The 17281-nt window shown below is 39.8% G+C and overlaps 1 protein-coding gene across 1 annotated transcript; it reads right to left on the bottom strand.

Annotated features, from left to right (window-relative positions):
• Nucleotides 1–1884: 1884 nt before the first annotated feature.
• bmal2 (basic helix-loop-helix ARNT like 2) lies at nucleotides 1885–17136 on the bottom strand. The gene is made up of 17 exons (XM_003440515.5): nucleotides 16813–17136; nucleotides 10044–10173; nucleotides 9896–9949; nucleotides 9018–9059; nucleotides 8693–8850; nucleotides 8303–8382; nucleotides 7783–7875; nucleotides 6394–6511; nucleotides 6173–6322; nucleotides 5821–6064; nucleotides 5294–5400; nucleotides 3527–3677; nucleotides 3349–3419; nucleotides 3139–3250; nucleotides 2920–3010; nucleotides 2480–2579; nucleotides 1885–2358 (listed from the first exon to the last, which is right to left on the bottom strand). Exons 1-17 carry the CDS (start codon nucleotides 16868–16870, stop codon nucleotides 2201–2203), a joined length of 1917 nt encoding a protein of 638 aa, XP_003440563.2. The 5' UTR covers nucleotides 16871–17136; the 3' UTR covers nucleotides 1885–2200.
• Nucleotides 17137–17281: the final 145 nt, after the last annotated feature.

The raw sequence follows: 17281 nt of genomic DNA, 5'->3' as shown, positions 1-17281 counted from the left end.
AATGGGGTGTCACAGGGTACCCAGGAAAAAAAATTGTAAATGTAAAATAATAAAATAAATATTCTTCTGTAGCATTAACTAAGTATAACATAAATTATTCTGTAGCAATTACACAAGAATATCCAGTAATGTCCCTGCCTACAATTAAACACATTCACTTCCCAAAAATCGGGGGCATCTGCTGTGGCAAATGGGTGCAAGCCTTTGACCACAAACTTAGTCACTGCTGACATTCGTCTATCCTGGCCTGAAAGGAGACGCTACTGGTAGACTGCAGGGAGAGCTGCCAGCATCTGAGGCAGACTGTCTGTCTCATCATGGTCACCTAAATGCAGCGCACAGTAACGTTTTGTAATAAGGCAGATCGCGCTAACATAATATGCACTGTTAGCTGATTATTTACCTGCTGCATTAACGGGAGAGGACGTGCAAACGTTACCGCTGCTGCTGGGCTGAGATTCACGAGTCCGGAGCGGAATTAAAAACATGACTTTCATTTAAGGTTATCGCCTGTTTTGTGAGCAAATGCTTTTGCATATTCGTAGTGTTTCCTCCCGTAAATGAAATATCTACTTTGCAAGTATTGCAAGTTGCCCCGTTGTCATCCGTTCTCGTAAAATATAACCAAACTTTTGAGCGTTTGAGCCGCTTAGGCGCCCTGCCAGGTAAATGACGCTCCGCAAAGTGGTGACGTCTTTCGGGGCGACTGGAATCGATAAGGGAATCGTTTGCAAACATGGCAAACAATTCCAAGGAATTGAAACAGTGGGAACCGGTTCTCAACAAGAACCGGGTTTCGATACCCATCCCTAGCTATTACACAAGAGGAAATCAAGGGGAGGGGGAAAAAAGGTTTGGAATGACACTTCTGCATAGCACAATTCCTCAACAAACATATCCATGTCAACCCTGTCTGCCACATAACAAGCACATAAACATGTTCTCAGACTGTCAGTGCATAAAAAGAAGAAACGGTTGAAGCTATGGCTTACCTGCAGGACTATAGAGACAACAATAAGAACAAAGATTCAGAGGTGAACAAGTACTGATTCATGACACCACATACTACTTGTACAGTATGCAGGGAAGTGTGTAAAATCTTAAAAGTGGATAACTCCCTGACTCGCATCAGTCTCAAACACATACTGAGAAAGTGTCACAGATGCGAAATGGTTTCGCTCTTCAGCCATTGCTACCAACCCTCAAAATCAGCACCTCTAAAGTGCCGTTCTGATTTGCATGAAGTCGTACTGTAGTGCTCATAAATGACCAGCCATCAAAACTGGCAGCTCATCAACTAAACTTTTTTTGAAGCTGGAACTAGTAAATTCTGAGGCTTTTTATGCAACCTATCCCTTTAAGACACATGTGGCCTGAAGACATGGTGTTTGTAATCATATCGACCCCACATATATACAGCGACATATGTCAGCGTACAAGAGAAGAGGTTACTACACCGTTTGTGAGAAAAATGTTCAGATACTGACAAGAGAAAATCTCCGAGCGCCACGTCTTTAGGTGACTCTCAAAGAGAGTAGAGGTTATGGAAGTGTGGTCTGCCACGGTAAGCTTTAAACCCACGGTTTTGGATCCTGAGGGAAGGGTTGCAAAGCTTGGCGAGTTTTTTAGGGTGTCCTCCTTGCACTTTAGTCAAGCATACAGTACCTAATGAAATTACAACCTTAAAAAAAAAACAACAACAACAAAAAAAACACAACATGAAATCAATTCAGTGCAATTGTTTTTTGCGTCACCACTCCCAACCTTTGTTTAAATGTAGGTGGAGGAGAGAAATAGAAGCAAGGATCCAGAGCCATCATGATGTACATCATCACTCTTCTGTGCGTTCACGGCTTCTTCAACCTTTCTGAGGCTGACGGCAGATTTAAGAAAGCAGAGAGGAGAGGAACAGCGTTTCAAGGTGAGTGGGCGGGCAGCTGCAACGTTTAAGAGGCACATCCTCTTTCTGAAGAGGGAAAGCAGGTGTCCCTTAATGTTGCTGATTCTGCTCCTTTTTGAGCAGCCACCCAAATACTAGACAGCTTATGTGGAGAAGAGTAACTAATATATTAAATTTTAACGAAACAAAACAAAACAAAATAAAAAATAAAACAAAAACAGAATCCTGCTCCTTTGAGTAAGCAGTTTCTGCCATCTCCAAAATGAGGATCCGGGTGTTTTCCACATTGTAATGCAGATTCTATAAGGACCAGTGCATCTCTTCAAAGTCCACAGCTTCTCCCAAGTTTGTATCCGACTCCAAAAGGCTCCAGATCACTGCCATAGCTGCTTCATCATTGCTGAGGCTATTCAGGCCTGGTCCAACCACGCTCTCCAAATCCAACTGGGAATTTTCTCCTGGGGTAAGGTGGAGTGAAAACAAAAGGAAAAGTGACCAGGTTACAATAGGGAAGAAATAAATACAGGAAGTGACTCAGTTTATTATAACAAAGTTTATAGACAGGATGAGTGGAAGTACCCATAAGCGTCTCTCCTCCTGAGAATGCAGCTCCTTGAGGCTCACTCTCCGAGCTGGACTTTCCTGGTATTTCCATGTCTGATGTTTCTCCATTTGGGACCTGAAGACCAAAACATCACATCTTAGACATAGTTCGGCTTCTGAAAATGTTTTATGTGAGTTAGAATAATTGTCCCACAAGGGGAAATTTGGGTGTAACAGCAGCAAGAAAGACACACATACAAACAAACAGTACACAAGACACAGAACAGAAACATACACAATTTTTACATATAAACCTCTATGTTTGTTGGGAGCAGTTTTGATTGCACAGTCTGACAGCTGCAGGGAGGAAGGACCTGCAGAAACGCTCCTTCATGCATCAAGGATGCATCAACTTCATGCATCAAGGATGCATGAAGTTGATTGGATTGATTGGATAAACAGCCGGCATGACTCACGCTGTTGCTGATTTGATTGTGAATTTGTGGGGACTTGTCCTGTGGCAGACTGAAGGGACTGACGTTACCACTGGAAGGTGATGAGTTTGTCCTAAAGGAAACCCACACAGAACAACTTAAAACGGCAGTATCCATCATCTACAACAACACCAAGTAACCAGAGCATAGATGCAGATGCTGGACTTGTGTGTTTTTAAAGTAATTATATCCAGTACACACCTGTTGAAATCCAGCAGCTCATTGGCAATCTGGGTTCCTATGCTTCCGGCATATATCATAGTCCCAGGTGTGCTGGAAATGCCAGGTATAATAGGAGGAGACTTTTTACAGTCTAACAGGGAAAAATAAGACAGAGCAGAAGAGTTAAATAAGTTAAAAGGGGGAAAAAGGCCCGCAAATAATGTGTTGATAGAATAATTTTATAAAGACCTTCAGAAGCCTTGGGATTGCTCGACTGTTCAGATTTATTTCCTGACCGACCTGCTCGACTGGGATCATATCTGGTCATAGGATGAGCAAAGAGAAAAATTCAAATTAACACACATATATACAGATGCACTCACAGATACATAAGCAAATGTACAAATCCACTGAAGCATATACTCACGAGATGACTGTGTTAGTTGACACTATATATTCTAGTTCTTTGGTCCATGGATTTACAAAACTAAACCACTGACTTTGCAGAGTGACAAAAGAGCCATATTTTGTTTTGAATTTGTAGCAGTTTGTCTCTATTTTTTCTTTACTCCGCAGCACTGTGGAAGAAAAACAGCAAGAGGACAGGTCAGAAAAACACTAGAAAACAAAACTTTCAGAGTAACGCTGTAACCTAAAAGTACATCAGTGATCACAAAATACAGACATTTAACACTAGAACCACCAACAGGGACATATTCATCCCCTTGCTTTTAAAATCATATAACTTAAATCAGTGGTGTCCAAACCCAGGCCTCGAGGGCCGGTGTCCTGCAGGTTTTAGATGTGTCCTTGATCCATCACAGCTCAGCTAAATTACCTCCTCAACATGTCGGCCGTTTATCAATGCCCAAGTACGCGAGTACGTACTCGCGTGCTCGGTGAGTACGTACTCGCCGAGAACGCACGGGAGTACGTACCCGCCGAGAACGCGAGCACGGACTCGTGGGATGTTTCTCAATTCTCAAGTACGCGAGCACGGACCTGTGATTTGTACAGTCGGAACACCTGCGTACGTGATGATGTCACAGGAACAAATAAAACACTGAAATGAACCAAACATTAACATTTAGAAGTGATCTAAGTGACTTATATATCATTTTTAACCTCAGTAGTGAAACCTCTATTAATAAAAATAGTGTATATGTACATACGTGTACATACCTTAATAAAAACAAGCAGGTGAGATGTTAGAACGCTTTTATTTCTATTCTAGTGGACACTCAATACTATAGACAGCTGCTGGGGTTTCTTTAACCTGAGTACAGAGAAGTCCGCGAGCGCGCGGGGGGGGACGATGTGCCGGGAGTCCGCTGTTGAGTTTTGGACGAAATGCATTCTGGGATATTTAGCTGTCCCAAGTCTACACCGATGCATGCTCGATAAAATGGGCGGATCGAGAACACATCCGGGACTTTTTCGCGTTCTCGGCGTGATGCGTACTTCGAATTGGAACAGTACTTGGTCTCCGACTGATGACGTTTCACGAGTACACGAGAACACAAGTACGCACAAGTACGCATATTGATAAACGCCCGTCTTGAACTTCTCCAGAGGACTGGTAATGAACAAATCATCTGATTCAGGTGTGTAGACCCAGGATGAGATCTAAAACCTGCAGGACACCGGCCCTCGAGGCCTGGAGTTGGTCAAGCCTGACTTATACTAAAACCATCAGCTCATTTTATGGCTTTTTGTAAAATGGATTTATATATAGTTACATAAAGGTAATACTGGGGTACAACAGGTTGGAGTGAACACATGGAAGACAGAGTAAAAACTAGAGTAGAAATTCAGAGCAGAGCCGCCACACGTGTTTGTTTGACTCCCCACAACCATGAATGGGATAAGTGGAGGAGAATGGATGAATGGAGATATATTACTTAGTATTTGTTTATTAATTAATTGTAATAATTTTGATTTAAAATCATTTGTAAATTAAAAAAAACTTAAAATTTTACTGCAGTTTCTGCAGGATGGAGTTAAAAATAAAGCAAGCAAACAAACAAAACACCCACATTCCTGGCAGTTCTGTGTTAATTAGGTATTTATCTGACCTATATTAAACCTAAGAATGAAACCATTTGTTAAACATGGAAATAGCTTTAAACATACCCAAAATAGAGAAAAAAAACCCCCAAACATACATACATAAATAAATAAATAAAAACTGCACCTTTTCGATGTCTGTCTGCTAAATGGGGTAAGTCATCTTGATGGAAGTATTCGTAGCACGATGTTCCGAGCAATTCTTGGGGAAGATAACCTAGAATGGTCGTCGCTCTGTCAAAGAAAATTGACATATTTTTAAGAGAGATCCAAATATCCTATTACATCAACTAAGATTTCCTTTAAAATGGAAAAATTCATACAACATAAACATTTCAGACAGAGCAAGAGCAGAAACATTTTTAATCTGTTAACTGGATGTTTTACCTACCAATTTTGTTATGTTGCTATAGATACACAAGCTAGTTGTTGATGAGCACTATTATTTATGACATGAACTACAAATGAGAAAAAAAAACCCCCCAATAAGCTAACCAAGTAGGCTTTATAACAAATGCTAATCAGTTGCACATTAATAATGTGCGCTGGACTCTCTGGGACTTTTAAACATTAGGCCAGATTCAAAATCAATAGTTATTTTAAAAGTAAAAATCACAACAACTGCCACACTTTGACAATAAACCCCAGTTTTACCTTTGATCAACAAAGGTGAACTTGCCATCCATGGCATAGCGCGTGATGAACTCTGTGGGTTTAACTCGGACTTCTCCGTTAACCTGGGGAGATGAGTGGTTGTGGACGCGTCCCACCGCCACTAGACAGCTGAAGTGGGAGCTTTCCTGCTTGTCCACTTCACCCTCCCCTTCTGCTCCCAGCTGACTGGTCGGCCAGCTGCGCATGTAGCCTGTACAGTGGACTGTGCAGTACTTCTGCGACTCTAAAACCAGATGCAGACACAAATCAAAAGCAGAACACAATTAACATACTCATTAAAAAGCTTTTTTTTAATTTAGACCTAATAAAACCTGCTGCATAACATCTCCACCTTTCTTTTTGGAGGCGTTTCCCTGGGATTCCTTCTCCTCCACTTTGACAGAAATTTTGTTATACTTCATGCGACAGAAGAATGAACGACGAGCACCTGAACACAACCGTGCTGCACCGATTGGAAGGTCAGCCTGAACCTGCAGACCGGCTAAAGACACGAGAGAAACGTTAACCGTAATCTCTTACACACAAAAACAGAGACAAGAATATTTGCTTTACTTTTAGCATCTATTAGCCGTTCACGAGGATATAATTCAGAAGCGGACAGCTGCTCCTTCACTTTTCCCATGTCCTTTGGGTGTATGTAATCAAACAGGCTCTGCCCAATCAGCTCCGCCTAGAGGAAAACAAACAGCTCATCAAACTGACCTAAGCAAGGCTCCTATGGCGTATAAAAAAAAAAAATGTCAAAGCCACTCTAAGACCTAAGGCAATAACTCCTTATGATTAAAAAAACAAACAAACAAAAAAAAAACCCAAAACACTGATGGTTAACTGTGACCCTTGGAGCACACCAGACACTGTGTGGAGCACAGATGGCTTAAATCACAGTTTAGGACTATAGTGTTATTTTTATCATTAGTTTATGGTCTATCAACAAGCACATGAATACACTCAAAAGCCACTTTGTTAAGTACAGCTGTTCAACTGATCATTAAAAACTCATCAGCTAATCAATCAGCAGCAACTCTGTGCATTTAGGAATGGTCAAGAAAGCACACTGAAGTTCAAACTGAGCATCAAAATGGAAGAAAAGGTGATTTAAGAAACTGAATGTTGGAAGGTTGTTGGTGCCAGATGGGCTCATCAGAAACTGCCATTTCTATGGTTTACAAAGCTATGGTCCGAAAGAGAGAAAATATCCAGTGCTCTGATGAGTCTATTTCTCCTGCAACATTTGGATGGTAGGATTAGAAACTGGCATAAACAACGTGAAAACATGGATCTATCCTGCCTTGTGTCAACAGTTGAGGCTGCAGCTGGTGGTGTAATGGTGTGAGGGACATTTTCTTGGATACATGAGAACACTGTGTCACAAATCTCAAATCATGACAATAATTTCACTCAGTGGCCTCAACAATCATCAGATCTCAATCCAATAAGAGCACCACTGGGATGTGATCGAACAGTGGATTGGCATCATGGACATGCAGCCAGTAAAGCTGCAAAAACTGTGTGATTATGTTGGACCAAAACCTCTGAGGAATGTTTCCAGCACCTTGTTGAATCTATGGCATATAGAATTAAGTTAGTTGTAAATGCACAAAGAGATCCATCTGAGGTACTAGCATGGTGTACCCAATGAAGTGGCTGGTGAGTGTATGGCATCTTTCCAGTAATCACTTGTCCTGCAACAGACTATTGTGCACTAACTATTAGGACCAACATAAAGAAAGATTCAGATGACATTTCCATTTCTATTGAGTACTACAATACATAACAAATGCTGTGCACTCAAACATCTCACTCCAGAGTCACCTGATGGTTGTGGATTCAAATCTATTTACATTAGTTAACAAGATACAAGATAACAAAAGCCATCTGGTGTGTCCCAGGTTTTCATAACAAAAGACACTGCAGAAACAGTAACAAATGTAAAAGTTTTACCCGGCTATAATTTAATATCTTCGTGACAGACTCTGAGACAAAAACTATTTTCCCACGATCACAGCCCACTACAAACAGGAACCCATCTGCAGCCTGCACGATAAGGAAACAAAGGGGAGAAAAGGGGAGCCAAAGTGATGAAATGTTCTAGAAAAAAAATAGCAAGAGCTTGTTATTTTAAAAAAACAACATTTTTTTCACAGTAGTAATGTAGTTTATTGGCAGCATTTTAACTACTTTGTTACACTGTTGTGTGTCTGCAAAGACAAAAACTTTGCAAAACCATGTTCAGACTTTTCTTTATAATAAAATTACATTAATAAAAAAATTACAAAAACCAAAAAGATGAGAAGCTTGGCATTGTTATTTGAAAAAAAATAACAAAATAATAATCTGCAGTATATGTGGACTGTACAGAGTGTTGTTCTGCTTTTTAAGGAAAGGTTAAAACATCCCCAAAGGGGATGCAGGTTACACTTCATACCAGAGAAACCGCTAGATTTGGCACTTCTGTGTTTACCTTGAGAACAAGGTGTTTAAGCTCCTCATCAGGAAGGAATGATGGTTTATAGTTGGCTTCAGAAAAAGAACTTGCTGAACCTGAAAATATACAGATATTACACAAAGTTACACAAATAAAAATAATGATAATTAAAAAGAATACTGACGACTGCCAGTGCTGCTCAGCTTCCTAGTAGATGCACCTATGGTATAAATTTGAAAATCCTTGACGACATCTTTCTTCAGTTATTGTGTTGACAATCCCCCATCAGCCTTTCACAGCTCAGGGATATAAATGAGATTCCAGCACAATACCAATAATCTAAATAACTGGCAGTTACCATCAGTAACGACATTAATTGAACAAATAAAAAAAACCCAAACAAACAAAAAAACATTGAGTTGGTACCTTTGAGAGACTTGAGGTGCTGTACTGCCATTCGAAGAACAGTGAGTTTGTCCAGCTTGCGAGACATGGGGTTACAGGTGGGGATCATGGCTGAGAGCTTGTCAATCAGAGTGTTCATTTTGTCCCGTCTCCTCTTCTCAATTTGGCTATGTGGCTCCCTGCAGACACATGAATTCAGAAATAACGCCACAAAAATAGAAACAACTTTTCTGCTTTGCCTTTACAGATTTGCAGTATATTGCAAAACTTAACCAATTGGCATTTTAAGTTTACCAGAAATGTTACAAGATCATGGGAAAGTTTTATCAGTTAAGTCATACTCTACCTGAAGCATTTAACTTTGACATGTTGGTCCTCTCCATCTGACCTGTAAGTAAAACAAATCTGAAATGGTTTAATGCTGATTAAAAGCATACAAAAAAAAAGTATAAAGAGGTGTTAGCACCTGAAAAAATCCTTTAGGACTTCAGAAAGTTTCTTCTCAACAAATTCCATGAAAACCAATACACCAGCAAGTAACATACTAAGGCCTCAGTTACACAGGCTTAGAAACCAGCCAGTGACCCCCAGGCAACCTCTGATCACTAGCAGATTGCTGCAGAGTATTTCCTAACCAGGTGGCGAGTGGCTGCTTGAGTCTGTTGGTCAGTGAAGAGTGAAAGCAGTTGCAAAGAAGATTGCAACTACTTTGCCAACTGCAAATGTTCACTACCTAACCACCCATCTGTACAGAAACTTTGAAGGCAAACTATCTCCACTTCCAGTTTAGATTTTCACACTTTCAGTACCGTATTGAGTAGCAAGTAGTCAGCAAGTGTTTGCAGACAAGTCAGCGTCTTCCATGCAAAGCCCTGGTGACTGCAGCAATTTGCAAGCGATCAAAGCAATCACAAGGAGGTCCTTGGAACAGAATGGTATACCTCTTTGAGACCAATTTCTTCTAGCGACAGCAAGCTACCACTTGCCAACCAGCTGGGGAATGCACACTTTTCCCAAAGCAACCTGTGGTTACCAGAGGTCACTGACCAGGGCTCATCAACACAATTTCATAGCGGCTACCAGTAAAGCTCACAACTAGTTGGGGAATACTAATTTTCTAGGCTTGAAACTGAGGTTTAAATACTACCGTCTCTAAAAAGTAGGTCTAAAGCTTCATGTAGCATTCCTCTGCATCATATTGTGTCAATTATTAGTTAACTGTACCTGTTTTGGTCATCCTCCATATCTACATCAGGGACTGAAACACATTTTGAATCTCTAGAAAGAAAAACAGCGGTGCCTGTATTAACAACAAATATTAGTGTGGGTCTTAAGATTTAGATTTTCCTGAAGCAAGTACTCCCATACGTACTGGTTGTCCACGCTGCCCTTGCGCTTTCGGGTTAACTCCATGCTCAGGGACATACCAGCAGCTGAGGGTGGGGTCATCAGGCTGGGCAGAGACACAGAAGTACTTTGTTCTTCCTCAACCAGCACATCATCTGAAATGCAACACACAGAGAAGTGACCTGGTCATAAAACATGAGGAATTGATATATTTTCAAATACAATATAAGAGACCACGCACTACTGCAACAGATTGCTCCACCTGTTTATGCTGAGCTAATACATAATAAAGAGGCCAAATATATGTATATGCAATACTACCTTCCAGCTTTAAAAACTATTTTAAATATTTGATACAGAAGTTACACATACAGATACATTGTGTGATTTAATAGGGATGAAATAACTGGTTCTCAAACTGTCAGATGGGCCCACTGCTATGGAAGTGGGTTAGTGGACAACCAGGGGCAAAATATAAAGGCAATTTAAATAAACTGAATGAATGATGAATAATGAATGATACTTTATTTGATGGGATATGGCTAAAAGGTTCTAAAGCTAGGTCTACAAAACATGAAGAAAAAAATGATATATTTTGACTCCGATACTGCATTCTCAATAGATTTCAATATTTCAAGCTTTGTATCCCTTCACTTAGCCAGGTGCCCCACAACAATGGACAACACCACAGAAAAAGGGTTGTTCAAGTGTAGCTGCTCTAACTTGACTTGTGGTGATCTTTGTTATCTTTAACATAAGAAGTTGCAATTTTATTGGAGCGGATTTATTTTTAGAGCCACTTTTATTGAGCCAAAAGCTTGTGATTCAGACTATGCAAAACTCAGTTTCAGCCATTTTCCCTGCTACCGATGGCTTTAAATGATGCCAGTAAAAGCAGATATTCAAAAAAATAGCCAGCCCCACCCACCTGCTGTTCAAACCTTACATTTACAAGAGGCAGAGAATCAGCAGAAGGTTGTCTTTAAAGTAGAATAATGGAGCTAAAACAACTAGCTTCAGATGGTCACTGAATCGAGTGTCTGAGAATAATTTTGAACTGTGAATCATGCAAAGCTACTTTAGTGAAGTGCAGGAATACAAATACGGAGCTGGAAATTAGCACAAGCACCTTGAACATTAGATCAAAATACCAAAAATGAAGCTTGAAAAAAAGCCTCACAGTTTTCAAATTACTGGATCCTATTGGTAAGGCCATCTCCCTAACTTGAAGTGGGTTTCCAATAATATTTGCCCGTGAACCTTCAGATGTTAATGAATCCAGCTCATTATGTTCCTACAGCTCAAAGACTTGGCCATTAACCAGCCTTCAGAGAGAAAACAGCATGCTGTTAATGCCTGATCATAGCTCCCACAGGGATGTATTTGAACTGAGGCCAGTGTGTGCTAACAGAGACTTATAATGCACAAACTGCTTTAGTAGAGCTGTTCAGACACCACCAACTAATAGCTCTACACCTCTACACTGTATAATCTATTGTGGTATAACATGAGCTGCCATGACTGATGTACACATGGCCTCAGAGACACGCAAGTTTGTACGTGTGTGAGAAATTGGTATAATGGCAAAAAATAGCCAAAATGTGGCTGATATCCATGGCACCTAGTTTTAACAGTTTCACACTGTTTGTGACCCAAAGAGTTGTTAACAGATTGGCTGAAGCCTAACTTTTAATCCCGCTCTCCCCGTCAGGTTCTGTTGGATTACAGAGAAGGCGAGTACTTGAATGGACATCAGGCCATACAAACATCGCCCTGTCAACTCCCACAATCCCTCTCTTAAGGTCACGTGCCCATTAATTTGCTCATTCACTCAACACCTGAATGAGCATCTGCTGCACCCAAGTCACCCCACACTAGGGCTGTGCGATATGACCAAAATCTCATATCCCGATATTAAGACATCTATCGTCCGATAACGATATAAATCACAAAAATGTAACATTTTCTGTAAATTCTGTGAATGTCGGGCAGCTCGACTTGCGTGAAGTGTTTCCAGCTGGGAGTCACGTACCTGGAGTCGAGTGTTTTAACTGATGCATGAAACGATAAATTTTTAGACATAGGTTGTAACAGCCGCCGTTCTCTTTGTGAGTATTTATTACACAGCGTGCTGCGGGGATAAGCCTGTTCTAACGTTTGAGTCTAAGGTTTATTTTTTAGCACCTGACGGCTCTTTTTTGCTTCTCATCCGTAAATACTCTGCATCTTTCACGTGATTCAGTTTATTTTGAAAAGTCTCAACAGGATCTTGAGCTTTATTGTGAAAGGTTTATGCGGAAAATAAACAAGCGGACACGAGGTGGTTTTACCGTCGTTGTTGCTAACGACAACGCATAAAAACAAGCGCTTGTCCGTCTGTAGTGTGGTTATATTAAACATAAGAGAAAGAGAGAACTTTAGGAAATTAATATAGCCACTACAGTGACCATCAAAATAATGAAAAAATATTGCCGTAAACAGCTTATTTTGCGACACCACGAAACAAACGATAGCGTAAAATGAAACGATAGACGTTTTTCTATCGTCATCCGATATATATCGTTATATCGAACAGCCCTACCCCACACCCTGAACTCACACAATGGCAACAACATCAGAAATGACTTGTTTCGCATTAACTTTAAATAAGTTGTACTTTCAACAATGTTGCAACAGCTGCCACTGAACATTAAATGTTGAGTGTTTTCATTTATAGAACATCAAAAAACACAGAAATGGGAACAGATGTGCAAGAGTGGAACATAAAGGCAAACAGTCTGATCAAAATAGGTCACAGGATACTCTGTTCCACCCTGCTCACACATACACCCGGGCCTGCCCAGTAAGTTTGCATTCTTCAGTCATTACCAACTAAACAGCTTAAATGATAAGGCCCAACTTCTGGTCAAACATTTATAAGGCACGCAGTTAACTGCATGATGACTGTGCAAAGGAAAGCATAGATATACATGTTACATAGAGAAGAAACCTATAAAACAATGAAGCGATATTTATTTCAACATAGGATTATTGGATTTTGCTTTATTTGCCCAGCAGATAAAGTTTAGTTAGTAAACTGTGGCATTTTGAGCTACTCCCAAAAACAGCACAGAAACCGTGAATCATATCCGAGTAACAACTTGAGATGTGCTCGTGTTTGTATCATTTACACAGACCATGGCAACCTTGTAGGATTAAATAAAGGCACCAGTCACACAGACCTAGAGAGTGGTTGTCAGAAGACTCCACCACTGTCAACTAGTCGGTGAATACACACTTCCCTACCAACCACTAACTGGATCACATCCAACATGGTGGACAACTCTTGATGCAGAAGCTGATCTCCAATATTTATTTATTTTTAATATAAAATATTGTATAGAATTTAACATTTTCTTTCACATGCTGGTTTGATGGGTTGTCCCAAAAGACAGGAGCAGACGTAACTACACTGTTAAAAGCTGCACCAAGATTGGTGAAGTCCACTTAACAGACCTGATTTTAATTCTGAAGAAACACGTGGTTAAGAAAGTAAATGGTATGAGCATGCTTTCTTCAGCCAATTTATTTTACTGTTCTCAGGTCAGCGCTATATTGCACTTGATAAAAAATAAATTACTACTCATATTCCTTCATGCCTTCTTTGATTAAGATACTAAATGTAGACTAGTAAACGTTCTTATTTACACTTGCTTATATGCAATGCTGTGATAAAAGTATTTTCCCTATTCTTGATTTTTGATTTTGCATATATGCCACAAACTAATTTAATGATACATAAAAATACCCAGAGTGATGATTTTACTTATTGAAATGGAAAGAGTTATCCAAACTTACCTCGCCCTGTGTAAATTGCTCCCTAAACCAAAAAAACTGGTTGTGCCACCTTTGGCACTAATAACTGCATTCAAGCGACTGTGATGACTGACAATGAGACTTTTGACAATCAGGAATTTTGGGCCACTCTTTCTTGCAGAACCGTTTTAATTCAGCCAGATTGTTCATGCTAGGAAAATCCTCCACACTGTTTAAAGACATGCCAAAGCATGACACGGCTACTCCAAAACCTTCACTCTGCTTGTTTGAGCGATTAAGAGGCGGACTGGCAGGTGTGTTTCTGTTCACTGTCTCGCCCAGCCCCTTTCTTATTGTTGAATTGTGAACGCTGACCTTAACTGAGATGAGTGAGGTATGCAGTTCTTTAGGTGCTGCTCTGGGTTATGCTGTGACCTGGATGAGTTGTCGATTTGCTCTTGGGAGTAATTTTCCTAGGCCAGCCACTTCTGGAACGGTTCGCCAATGTTCCAAATTACAAAACGAATAAACTGTTGTTGGACTCCCAAAGTCTTGCGAAACTGCTCGATGTCAGTGACTTTGCTTCCCAGACATTTCTGAACTCCTGAACTCCATCCACAATACAAGGTTAGTCATTAATATACTGCTGCATGGGCTGGGCAGTAGTTACATCGTGAGGTTTTAAAAACTGAGCTTTAAAACGTGCTTAGTGGTAATAAAAACCAAGAGGCCGGCAGTAATCACTGACTTTTTTTTTTTTTTTTTTTTGAGGGGGGGCACCTTGTTCAGATTAAATATAGCAAGATACAAAGCATTAAAACATGGTAAAAACACAACAGCCTTAATAAATGCAGATTATTAAGGTTCTATGACATCACATCCCATTCAGTGCTCAACTGAACTGTTAAATAATAATAATGGATTGGATTTCATATAGCGCTTTTCAAGGCACCCAAAGCGCTTTACATGTAAAAACATATACGATTGTGGGATTTGTATACGCACTATAGATTTTGGCACTCACGGTGACCTAAGTAATGTTGATCTAAAGCTTTATCAAGATTGGTCCACTTGTCCAGAAGAAGATGATAGGTAACATACATACACACACACACACAAGCTACAATCATTATAGTACGATAATGAGTGTCAAATATTTGCAAAAGGCACATGTAAATAAATGTAACTGCTGCGTTTCAGGCCACGTTTTGCAAAGTATTTACAGTAAAAAAAAAAACAAAAACAAAAAACACATTGGCTCAATATTATTTTGTATATGTATTACTACAACCTGAACACCAGCACAGTTTACATCCTAAAAGTTGTCTCAAATTGAGCATTGTGTGAACAAAAATTGAACCTTGGCCAGTAGAAACAAGTTCAGTTTGAGCTCACTCACTCTTGCTGGATAAGGACCCTGTGGGCAGTTTTCAATTCGATTATATGCCTTTACTGGACAGTTAACTGTTTATATGGCACGTGTGCTGGATTCAAAATGGCAGTAGTCATCTGCCATGCAGTACTCAGTTACTGGGAGCTTTCAATACAGCAGAGCAGAGGAGGATATCATCTCTTTTATTACATGCACACACACACATACACACACTCACTCACACACATAAATTACTTTCTACCACTATATAATCAATAGCTTTAGTTTCAGAGTATGAATCTTTGAATATGCAACACTCACTTAATGGAAAATGAATTTCAAAGAGTGTTATTTATAGTAAAAAGGTGTCCAATTCTTAAATCAACTCGAGCACCCTTTTCTTTTATGGTTCCAGCTGCTTTATTAACTATTCATTTCCTATATACTATTCATTACTTTACCATAACATTAAAGATTGTGTGTTTAAGTTTATTCATTAATGCAAGACTTTTATCCCAATGAAGCATATTTGAGGGAATATAACAATAAGCAATAGCTGAAGGTGATCATGGTATTTGACACACACACACATATATATATATATATATATATATATATATATATATATATATATATATATACACACACATACACACATATATATATATATATATATATATATATATATATATATATATATATGTATGTGTGTGTAATATATGTATATATACATATATACACACACACACACACACACACAGTATTAAATGAATGACTTCAGTTCTTATTATAGGAATTTATAAACTACCATTTACGAACTCTGAATTTGAGCGAAGATATTCTTTACAAATGTTGGCTTTGACTCACCAAATTACACTATATACAGTTATGTTTATTTATATGGGCAGTGGTCTTTAGTTTGTACTGAAATCAACTAATTAAAGGGCCCCGAGTATATTTTACACTGTGTAAAGAGACTGCGGAGCTTTAAAGTGAACTTACAGAAATGTCTGCTTCATCCAAGCTAATGTAAGACAAATGGCCGAGCTGATTCAACGGATAGAGGCACCGACCTTAGTTGGGCCTAAATAGCAGCAAGCACTGACGCTGATTAAACACCACTTTCATCAGAAAACAGAACATATGCGTCAGAAATATCCCAAAGAACGATCTGTCCTTGGCTGTGACAGCACCTCTAACACACTCGTCTTAGCCGAGTGTGTAGCCCTGGCCTCGCCTCGGTGCCGCTGCTAAGCTAACATTTACGTGGTTTAATCTTTCGAGTTAGCATTAGCAGGCATTAAAACACACAGTTTACATATAAAAACCCTTATCCTTTACTGGTAAACACACAAGGCGGATATTTAGCGCAATTCACAGAGTGGTATCGCTTAACAGCGTCGTGTTGTCTTACATAAATGGCGTAGCGTTAGAGGGCGAGCTTGGTCTACTGATCTACTGACCTAGTTTTTGGAATAGCGCAAAGTTACAGTCAACGAGCAACAAAAAAACTGCCGGAAAAACATCGCTTCTCTTTTCTATTTCTCCTAAATGTCAGTGCCGCGGAGACATTTGAATTTCACCCCTATTATTCAAAGTGATAATAGCTTTAACATGTTTGAATTACCTGCCGGTTCGCCTACCGCTCTGTCACCGCCGGTAGCCGTTGCATTCCTGGCCGACATGGCTGGAGCCGGAGCCGGTACGCTGGGGCCCGGGACTCCAATGCATGGATGAAGCAGTCGACTCCTACCAGATAGTGTTTGTTAGTGAAGACGCTGCGAGGGGGGGCACACAACGAGCAAAAATATTCTAAAACCCGCTTGTTTATCGCTAATGAAGATTTAAAAGCAGAGGGATGGCATCGAAACGTGCACAAAGGTACTAGAGCGAAGTGCAATTAGGACATAGTAGGGAAACACGGAAGACAGAGCACAGTCTCCTCCTACCGGTTCACAACCAGAATCACCGCTGTAGCTTCACCGACCTCCCGTCAAAATGGCTGATTGGTTATCCCAATAACCAAATAATAATTAAATAATAATAATAACAATAATAATTAAAAGCACTTATTTATATTTAACAAATCCTGGGAC

The sequence above is a fragment of the Oreochromis niloticus genome, linkage group LG7 (assembly GCF_001858045.2).
Source record: "Oreochromis niloticus isolate F11D_XX linkage group LG7, O_niloticus_UMD_NMBU, whole genome shotgun sequence".
NCBI lineage: Eukaryota > Metazoa > Chordata > Actinopteri > Cichliformes > Cichlidae > Oreochromis > Oreochromis niloticus.
The sequence above is the reverse complement of the archived record's forward strand: the minus strand, read 5'-3'. Positions and strand labels throughout refer to the sequence as shown.